Below are 10557 nucleotides of genomic sequence, written 5' to 3'. Positions count from 1 at the left end.
GACGTTCACTCGTTTATGCCACATGGCGAACGACGTATAAAATCCTCCCCTTTTTGCTAAAGTATGTTGTCTTGAACTTTGAAATAACACCATAAGGTTTTATGTGGTTGGATGATTAGGGGGACAGTGATATCCCAAGCCCACCAGGGTTCAAAAAATCCCGATGCTCACATTTTCCTGGATTTACTTCAAGAATTCCGGTGATGTGCGCTCAGTGGGAGGAGGCATTCCCATCGACTAGATGATATATCGACTTAGTCTCATAGGCCGTGAGTATGCTCGTTCATAGGGTTGGATGTATGGGCCTATATATGAGGCGCTTGCGTTTGTACCGTGCTAAAAAGAAGGTTTTGTGTTGTGTCAAAACATTGAACAGGAAAAAAGTTTACTTTTTTTTATTAACAAATAAAAAAGATAAAAGTAGAATTGGTAAAGGAAAGTGACAACGCGGCGTGGAAGAAGGCCGTGCGGACTCCATCTCTGACCATCGCCTTTCTTCCTCCTCCTCCCTCCCCCTTCCTCCTCCTATCTGCAAATCCTCCTCCCGCACCGCGACCCACGCCCCTCTCCCCCCCTCCGGCGGAGGCGGCCGTCGCGGTGGTGCACCCCCCGGCCCTCAAGCTGACCCCACCCAGCCGCTACGCGGAGGCGGCCGGCGCCGGCGCCGGCGGGGCGGAGCGGGGAGACATGCACAGATCGGCGGGGGTCGCGATGGCGTGGAACGTCTTCCGGTTCTGCACGGCGCTCCGGGGCCTGGGATCCATCATGATCCTGCTCGTCCTCGCCATCGTCGGCGTCACCTACTACGCCGTCGTCCTCTGCAACTACGGCCCCGCCCTCCTCCTCGGCGGCGGCGCCACCCTCGCCGCGCTCGCCGTGCTGCTCCTCTTCCACTTCCTGGTGCGTGCCGCTCTCGACCCGGGGCGGGGCGTATTTCGCGATTTCGCTTCCTGGCGCGCGCGGTCCCGGCGATTTCGTGATTTAGGCCGGAGATTCGCCGTCTGGCTGGGCCGGAAACGATGCGAATTTGCGGCGGGATTGGGAGTCGTCGTTAGCTGTTAAAATCTTGGTTCTTCAGAAAGCAATGTTTCCTACATGGGTGAAATCGATCGATTTTGGGGAGCTACGATGTTGAATGCGGCATATTCTTGGATTGTTGATGCAGGCACCGTGCTGCCTTTTAGCATATATATCTTCGTATGCTATGCTAGTTTCTTCTTAACATCGCTACGCTATGCTAGTTCTTCAGGAATCAATGTTTTTTTTTTAATTTGCAGAAATCAATGTTTGGTATGCATAGGTAGAAAAATTTCTATTTTGACCATTATGCTGGGGCCCAGGAGCATATTCTTGGGTTGCTGATGCAGGCATGCTATGCTGCCTTGTGGGACATCTTTCTGTGCCAGTCCGATGTTAGTTTCTTAACATTTGCTTCTCTAGGTGGTACTTCTTGGTATGTAGCTAGTTGCAGGCGCGCTGATTAACATTTGTTTTCCTCATATGCTCTGTGGGAGCATAGTAGATCTCTGTAGGATGTGGACGCTTCCTAATGAGAGAAGTTCTGAAAAGATGCTATATTGGGCTGATCCAATGCATTTTGAATGCTATTGGATTATTGAGCCACAACATGAACTGCTTCTTCGCAGAATTACTTGGCTGTGAATGCTAGTGGCATTATCTTGCGATTTAAGACATGGCCTGCGTGTGCTTTTGTCAGTGTTTTAATGGCACGGTTCTTTTGAATTTGCAGCTTGCTATGCTGTTATGGAGCTACTTCTCTGTTGTCTTCACCGACCCTGGTTCTGTTCCGCCAAATTGGAACCTTGATTTTGACGAGGAAAGGGGAGAAACTGCTCCCCTCTCTAGCTCAGACTTCAATAGCCAAATGAACCCACAGCAGTCTATGGCTCTCGGTGATACGGGAAATCCGAGGATGAGGTACTGTAGGAAGTGCAACCAACTGAAGCCCCCTCGGTGCCATCATTGCTCTGTCTGTAAGTTGTTCATAATTTATTCTTCAGGATGAATGCTATGTTATTCCAGTTATTATTACTAATTGCATATTCTGCATCGTACCGCTTATCTAGGCCTAAATTGTTTTTCAGGTGGAAGGTGTATCCTTAAGATGGACCATCACTGTGTATGGGTTGTTAATTGTGTTGGGGCGCTGAACTATAAATACTTTCTTCTCTTCCTGGTATGATTTTATTATCCTTGAGACAATGATGGTCCTCTTTGGAAGGCAGATTAGTTAAGCTTTTGTTTTTAAATTATTTTTTTACCTCTGAACTAGTTGCTCTTTCTTATCATGTATATAGATATGCAATATTTGGTGATACTTTAACCATACCTTTTGAATTGAGAAACTGATTTCCTTTTTCCTGTGCAAATTTTGAAGCTTTAAGGAAAAAAATTATGGCATTTTGTGTGTCAACCACTTACTTAGTTCATCATTGATACTACAAATAGTTTCTGCTTTTGGATGATCCTGTTGTAAACTCATTTAGAAATAAAGTTATTTTTATGGGGTTTTAATATACAGTTTGTTATGCATTCCGAATAGATATTAGACATCAGGGGTTCGGCATTTTCCTGTATTCTTAGTTTCTTCTATGTAAGTACAGCAATGATTAAAGGCATCAAATGCAAATTATTAGTTTCTTAACAGATCATTGCATCATGGTTCCTTTGATTACTGTACTGAACAATGCAACACCTCGTCACATGTCCATGCCTCATGGCTCCTGTCAGTACTGTACTCTCTGCCACACCCCCTCCTCCATATATCTGTGCATAGTTAGTCCCCTTGTCAGCCAGGTTATTGCTTGATTAGCTTAGCAAGCAGTTAGCCAACTCCCTTGATAACTTGAAATGCAAGATTCACTAGTCAAATTAGTAATTAGTAAAATGATTCTTCCACTAGTCAAATTAAATTTATTATAGTGTATTATGTTATGGAAATTGGTTTTGGCTCTCGAGCTCACCTGGACCTGAAATCTGCGCTGTCCAGATGCATAGAGATCCGTGTTGGTCTGTGTATTTGGTTCAGTATTCGCCTGTTTTAACTCATTTCCGCCAGATACATGGCCCACGCCTGCAACCTCATATTTATTGCTTCAGAATGGTTGAACCACTCGTCCAGAAGGTTGTGGCCTCTTGTTCCGTCACATTGAACGTACCGGACGTCCACAGCGCTGGATGTGTATCACCTGCTTGTGCTTATGCAAACTCTATAATGTCTGATTAATTGAACCCATTTTTATCAATCTAGATGGTACACCTGAACATTAACGTTGTTTGTCACTGTAATTAAGTCATAGAATCACTCCGGGACCATCATGCAGTCACACACTTTCGATCAAGCAATTCAAAAAATCATCCAAGTGAAATTCATACAAAGTTATTACCCAGAAAATAGAAAAAAGCCTTGCCATTACACGATCTCGCTTGCATAAAATAATTTTCAGATACCAGTTTTTTTTTTGGACTGAAGGAGCTCAAAACTCCCAATTTCATTGCCTGAAATTGATAATTTCAGATATCAGTTGACATACCAATTCCACCAGCAACAAATCATACATCTATGCAAGTAGTAATCCATAATGCTCCTGCAAACCACTTTTGCAGCTGTGGTATATCCTAAATGCGTCACACCATTATTCTGTCAAGATTTAAGCACTGATTAATTATCTAACATGATCTCAGCAACAGAATTGGACACTTCATGGACATCGTATACATAATAATTTCAGTACACTTACAGTCTACTTCAATCCACAAAATCTTCGGGTGTCCAACCGCTTTAATTTTGAGCACCCAACTTTGGATACCAAGCAAAATGTCTATCAACTATTACCTTTTTGTCAACTGCTTGCGAATCAATTTCCCCGTCGACTGCGCGGATGCTCTGTCGGCACCGCTCCTGAATCACAGCAAGCTGGTCTGCTGCCACAGCTCATTGACCTGCATTTTCCTCCATGACATACCCATTGTCTACTTAGCTCTCGCTGTACGCCGGCCCGCCGTAGATCTCCATCCCCTACACTCGCCGTGTCTACTGCGTGGCAACCTTGACGAGCTGTCCGCAGAATCTCCTAACCAAGGCTCCGCCACCGCCACACCTGCTCCGTGCAATCGATTCGCAAATAGCCTTGTGGTCCTCTCTGCATCATCTTGCAGTCCACCCACCACCGCTACACTTTCGGCCTCATCTAATAAGACCAGCAACCTGGATGCAAGGCAGCTGAGCTTCCGAATCGACATACCTGTCATTCAAAATAAAGCATCTGATCCTGGAGAGTTACTTGTCCACAGGATCGACTGAAAACTGCCGCACCGCCGGAAACTCCTCCCCTGTCTCTAAATGACTGGGGTTATAGTTCTTTGCGTCCATATCTATACTTTTGGCCTCTTCAGCATTTCAATTGTTTCCACCGCATGACGCTTTGGTCGGCAAATTGCTGTTTTTTTTATTTGGGTCAGCAAATTGGTTGGTGAGCCGCATTCACTTCGTATCCTTCCAGGTGGAGCTGCAGGTCGATGCTTTGCCAAGGTCCAATCGGCCCACCTTTATGACTAAACCAGTGACGCCGTTCGTTTCCCGTCTGCAGCCTCTCTCCTAGTACGCTACGTATGTACGCCTGCGTCCCCTGTATTCCAGATCCAACAGTTCTGTATGTCACACTGAATAAATGCTGGCACAGATCCCATAGACCAATTGGACGTCCAGGATATAGGATGCATTTGGACCCCAAAGCCAAAACGCCCCTCCCATTATGTTAGTAGTTGTTACTTTCAAAAGCAACGAATTTAACCTTTTGTAGAGCAATAAATTGACCTAAATTGTGATGTTTCCTTGCTTGGGATGGATTTGGATTGTGCAAATGATGATACAGTTGACTCCAAGTAGTTAATTTAGGACCATTTGAGCATGACAATGCAAGCCATCTCAACTAAAAATGAGTAAAACTGTATCCTAGAGTTCAATGCATGAGGTTCTTTCTTTACCCTATTGTATTGTATAGTAGGCCTTCAGTTTGTCCTCATGCATCATGCTAACAACATGTATCATACAGTTATTAAGTGAAATTGATTAACTTGTGTTTTGGAAATCCGCATTCATTCATATAAATTGAAATATTAAGACCTTGCTTCTTTACTTAAAGAGTCATCTCATTTGTGCAGCATGTGTGTTCGGTGGTCTTTTTATTATAGTACAGTACAAGGACTGCTTGTTCAGTACTTATCTGGGACTTGTTTTGAAACAGTGTACTCTTCCATGCTGCTATGTTGATCATTAGTTTTCTTATAAAAATAAATCTGTTTGTTTTTATGGTGCTTGCAGTTTTACACCTTCCTTGAGACATCGCTTGTTACCCTCTCTTTATTGCCTCACTTCATAGCCTTCTTCAGTGATGTCGAGATCCCAGGAACTCCTTCAGCACTTGCAACCACATTTCTCACATTTGGTAAATGCATTACTACTTTTTGGAAAAGAAAAGTATGCTTTCAGCGTGATTGATTGAACATCCACTAAAACTATGATGTTTCTTGCAGTGTTGAATCTGGCCTTTTCCTTGAGCGTTCTGGGTTTTATGATAATGCACATTTCACTTGTTTCTGGTAATACAACAACGATTGAGGCAAGTATCTTGTAATATAATGTTAAAGTTTATTGTTTGTTATATCATGATGAAATCAATTTGTTACTTTGTTGTTCAGGCATATGAGAAGAAAACTAGTCCACGTTGGATGTATGATCTTGGCCGGAAGAAGAATTTTGCTCAGGTCAGGTTTATAAAAAAACTATATTTTTTCATAGTCATCTGGATAATTTTCTATGGTGCTAGTATGTGTCAAATTAGTTTTATTTCAAGAAAATGATAAACCTGTCTTGTTGAGGTGACTTTAAAGTTTAAACTCCCTATAAATACGATGACTACGTGTGGATTCAGATATTAATGGTAGCTCAGGCTCAACTCATATTCAGTAGTCATTATCACATAATATTTTCGTAGAGATGATTAAATAATCATTATGTGAGCTGAGCACATTGTTATAACAAGGTTTGTAATGGCATAACCTGAAATTTCCATGGGGCATGTATTAATACATAGAACTTTGGTAACTGCGGAAGAAGATTAAGCAATGGAAGTTAAATTTCCTTATTAAACCAGAATCTAGCACTTGTGGTTGATAAACGATCATGTTGGGATATTCCATGATATTCTCTTGTTGTAGTTTCATAAACCTTGAGTGTGCCCTTTCACAGGCAGTTCTGCCGGGTTCATGATACATATGTGCAACATACCATATCAATGTTATTTTACTTGGGATTCTCTAGCATTTATATTTTATTTCTGTTCTGTACATGGACTGTGATGCCCAAATATAATCAAGGGGGCAAAATATGGAAAGTGCATGTCCTTGATCATGTCCGTATTTGTGACCTTCAACATCTGAAACATGACCTTTCTCTGTTATTATTTTCCTTCTTGGTGGCCATAGTACTACCAGACTTGGTAAACAACGACATTCTGGAAGTTACTTAAATGCAAAACTATGTTAGTAAACAAATGGTCTTGTTATCAGGTCTTCGGAAACGACAAAAAGTATTGGTTCATTCCGGCATACTCAGAAGAGGACCTGCGAAGGATGCCCGCTCTGCAGGGCCTCGACTATCCTGTCAGGACAGACTTGGATGGGCAAGAGTTGTAACAACACTGAATTTCCCCAGTGCCCCTGACGACACAACCTTGTGCTGGACGGACAAAATGTTTCATGTAAAATTCGACGGTTTTCACTTCAGCTGTCGATGGTATGGCAAAAGAAAATCAGGCATACTGTATACACCAGCTGTTGTGTTACACTCACTGGTCCTAGAGGGCATGTGATGTAAATTATTTCTAGCATATGTTCTCAAAAAGGAAAAGGGGAAATTCCGGTGTCCTCTAGATGGGCATTGAGATGCATATGCTGTACTTTGACTGAGAGTAGCCAATTCAGAAAGATACCATTTGTTGATGAAAAATGACTTGCGTAAATCGGTGGATTTGTGGATATGTAATTTTTGTTGTTTTAAGTCTTGTATAATGTCCACTTTGTATGTCCATCTTTCCCTAAAAAAAACTTTGTATGTCCATCTTGCACCCCTTTTCTGAGTAGCACTGAAGTTGCTTGGTTTTGGCAGTAGATTAGGATAGCAGTCTTGCTTGATTGATGTGGTATGATTTTTGCCTTTTGGTCACCTAATTTGATGTATTCTCCCTGAAAGAGGTCTACAGTAGTTCGGAAATTGCTTTTGGAGCTCGTTAATTTGAAGAAGAAAAATAATCCACATATTCATGTGGATGTATTCTACACGTGCGTAAAGTTTGACCATGATATGTGTTTACCACGTGAGCTACGCAAAAAAGGACACTTTTCGTGATTTTGAAAGCGGTGAACAGTCACTATTCACTTTTAAACTGTGCAGGTTTAGGTGTGGAATGAGATGTTCCAGGTTCAAAAATAAATAAATAAATAAAAATCGATGATTTTGTGTTTTGAATAAAAACTAGTTTGATTTGCCTGCCTCTCGGGTTGCTTGGGTGGAGGCGATCCAACTCCTAGCTAACAAACCCTAGTGCTAGGGTTTGACGAAAGGGTGGGAGTATGGCATATCATCGTGCTGCGGCTGTGTGTGGTGTCCTGCGCGATCAAACTTTGGGGCTCGGGTGCCAGGCCTGATCTGCTGCTCTGGTTATCGGAGGTGCGTTGGCTGCTCGGGTGGCGGCCGAATGTAGAAGGAGTGCTATCCGATTTCGATGTCGACGAGGTCGAAGAACACACTTGTGGCCGATTTCGATGGGACGGTAGGGAATGGTCTTTATTGTTGTTGCATCGAAGAAGTCGTTGAACGAAGAGTGCGATGGGCGATGCATGATGACACAACAATGGTCTATGGTGTGTTTTACTCTCCCATGTTTAGTTGATAAAGGTTTTACCAACGCCTTTGTATGTCTTGTGGTGATGCTGCCATCGTCCAGCTCGATGTGGTTGCTTTTGTTCAATAAACCAAACAATTATCGCGTCGACACATTTCTTCTGTTAATGGAATCTTAGCAGCTCTTCCGCTAACTTTAAAACAATTTAATTAGAACAATTTGATTGATTGCGAGAGACAAACCTATGAGTACATAGTGCTTTTAATCCACACTACTTTTGTCAGCATCACTTCCTTTGATGAACAGCTCAGTGTCAAAGGACGAATTTAGTAGTACTAGGAGAATATCACTGTCGGCTGTGGGGCGACGATGCTTGCTTAAGTACAGTGGCAACGCCAGACTCTTCTGCTCGCGCACTTTACCACCATGCCGTGGCATCGGCAGGTCGCGAGCGCGCTGGCCATGGAGCTCCTGCCGGACAGCATCCCCGCGGTGTCCGTGGCCGCCGCGGCCGCCGCGCTGTACGCGCGCGCGGCGTCGTCCCTCCTCCGGCCCGGGCTCCCGCGCCTCGCCGCGCTGCTCCCGGTGCTCGCGCTCCTCGCCGCCGCGCCGCTGGCCTTTGCCTCCTCCGCCATCGTCCGGGGCGTCGCCGCCTTCTTCCTCGCCTGGCTCGGCGCCTTCAAGGTCGCGCTCCTCGCCGCCGGCCGCGGCCCGCTCGACCCCGCCCTCCCCGTGCTCCCGTTCCTCTTCACCGCCCTGCTCCCCGTCAAGCTCCGCCGCGGCGGCGATGGAGGTTCCGGAGCCAAGTCAGTTTCGCTCGTCTCCTGCGCGGTCAAGGTCGCCATCATGGCCGCCCTCGTGAGCCTCTACCGGCTCAACGCCCGGCTGCACCTCTACGCGCGCCTGGCGCTGTACGGCGTCCACACCTACTGCTTCCTCGACCTGCTCCTCCCCTGCGTCGCCGCCGCCGCGGCCGCGCTGGGCATGGAGACGGAGCCGCAGTTCGACCGGCCGTACCTGGCCTCCTCGCTGCGGGACTTCTGGGGCGGCGGTGGAACCTCATGGTGCCGGCCATCCTCCGGCCGTCGGTGTACGACCCCGTGCGCGCCCGCGCGGGGGGCGCCGCGGGCGTGCTGGCCTCGTTTGCGGTGTCCGGGGCGATGCACGAGGCCATGGTGTGCTACCTCAGCCTGCGGTGGCCGCCCGGCGGCGGGATGGCCGCCTTCTTCGCCCTCCACGGCGCCTGCTGCGTCGCCGAGGGGTGGTGCGCGCGGCGGTGGGCGGCGAGGAGGCCGCCGCGCGCCGTGGCGACGGTGGGTGTGGGGCTGTTCGTGGCGGGCACGTCGTTCTGGCTCTTCTTCCCGGCGCTGCTCAAGGACGGCGTCGAGGAGAGGTTCCTGGACGAGTGGGCTGCCGTGGCGGCCTTCTTCCTCGACGCCGGCGGGAAGATTCCGTACGTCGCTGTACGGTGAACGGAGTAGCTAGCCATAGTAATTGCTTCCATGAAAGCAGTCAAATCATCACCAAGTGAACTTCTCTGATGGTTCAGTGAAAACGAAACGAAAAGCGCCTAGAGCATCTCCAACAGAAGCGTTATATAAACGACGCGCGGTACAAAAATTATTTTTAGCGCGCGGGGACCCGGTTTGAAGTCTCCAGCAGCCGCACAAAAAGCGCGCGCGTGTTATAATTAATGCAGCACGCGCAGCATATTTAGTGCGCCCGGTTATTCGCGCGCTGCAAACTCTGAGCTGCTGCAGATGGGACCGCTTGATTGGGACCACTGGACTCGCACGCTCAACATATTTTGCAGTGTTTGTTGAAGCAAACGTCTTCTAGCGCCCTAAAAAAATATGCTTGCGCGTTGTAAACCCGTTTTTTGGGCGCCGCGCATCGAGCGTCTGTTGAAGATGCTCGATAGCAGTTAGAAGTTGAATGAAGCAGTTTAATTTTTTTTGATTTGTTAAAAAAGCGCTCAAATATCAGTCAAATAGTAGTCCATCACTGCTAAGAAACTGATAACAGAAATAGGGAATGCAAATGCTTAACTAAGGCCCTGTTTGGAATGGAGTTGGTGGAGCTCGGTTTTGACAGCTCCGTTAAAATAAGCTGAAGTGTGGTCCGCTCCGGGAGTGGAGTTGCGAGGAGCCGAGAGGAACTGAACACTCCCTAAATCTTTGTCTTTGGTTTTTGCATAAATCTCTCGATAGGTTTGCATTCAGAAACACAGTAGCCACCATGGTTAGAACTCAGAAGCACATCGATCAGTTGCTGACAAGAGAGGAAGAAGTAAAGTAAAGGAGAAGCAGAGGAAGACGACTTTAATCAAAGAATTCACAAAAGGCCATGTAGCATAGAGCCCAGTCTTGCAGCTTAGCATCATCATCATCAAATACCCAAAAAACCCCGTTTCGAAAAGGAAATAGCCTCAAAATCATCAGCTACCGAAATAATTCTAGCGTTACAAACATTTTGAGACTTCAGCACTTTTCAGCACTTTAAAGAAAGTCCAGGTTGACGACTCTACCTTTCATCTTATCATTCAACGCCCCTTCTCGCGCTTTGTGTGGCACCCGGTGGAGAGCTCCCATGATACCTCCGGCCTGGTCATGGCTGCAATGTATGCAACTTC

At 46.2% G+C, this 10557-nt stretch overlaps 1 protein-coding gene and 1 pseudogene across 1 annotated transcript; both read left to right on the top strand.

Annotated features, from left to right (window-relative positions):
- The first annotated feature begins 447 nt into the window (after window positions 1-447).
- LOC125535299 (putative protein S-acyltransferase 14) lies at window positions 448-7141 on the top strand. Its single transcript, XM_048698354.2, has 7 exons — window positions 448-900; window positions 1751-1994; window positions 2106-2197; window positions 5345-5468; window positions 5557-5642; window positions 5722-5787; window positions 6592-7141. Exons 1-7 carry the CDS (start codon window positions 688-690, stop codon window positions 6715-6717), a joined length of 951 nt encoding a protein of 316 aa, XP_048554311.1. The 5' UTR covers window positions 448-687; the 3' UTR covers window positions 6718-7141.
- Window positions 7142-8140: 999 nt separating this feature from the next.
- On the top strand, window positions 8141-9489 carry LOC125534828 (putative long-chain-alcohol O-fatty-acyltransferase 5; annotated as a pseudogene).
- Window positions 9490-10557: the final 1068 nt, after the last annotated feature.

The sequence above is a fragment of the Triticum urartu genome, chromosome 2A (assembly GCF_056163025.1).
Source record: "Triticum urartu cultivar PI428250 chromosome 2A, HENAU_Tu73, whole genome shotgun sequence".
Classification (NCBI taxonomy): domain Eukaryota; kingdom Viridiplantae; phylum Streptophyta; class Magnoliopsida; order Poales; family Poaceae; genus Triticum; species Triticum urartu.
Note: the sequence above shows the minus strand (reverse complement) of the source record. Positions and strands in the feature narration are given on the sequence as shown.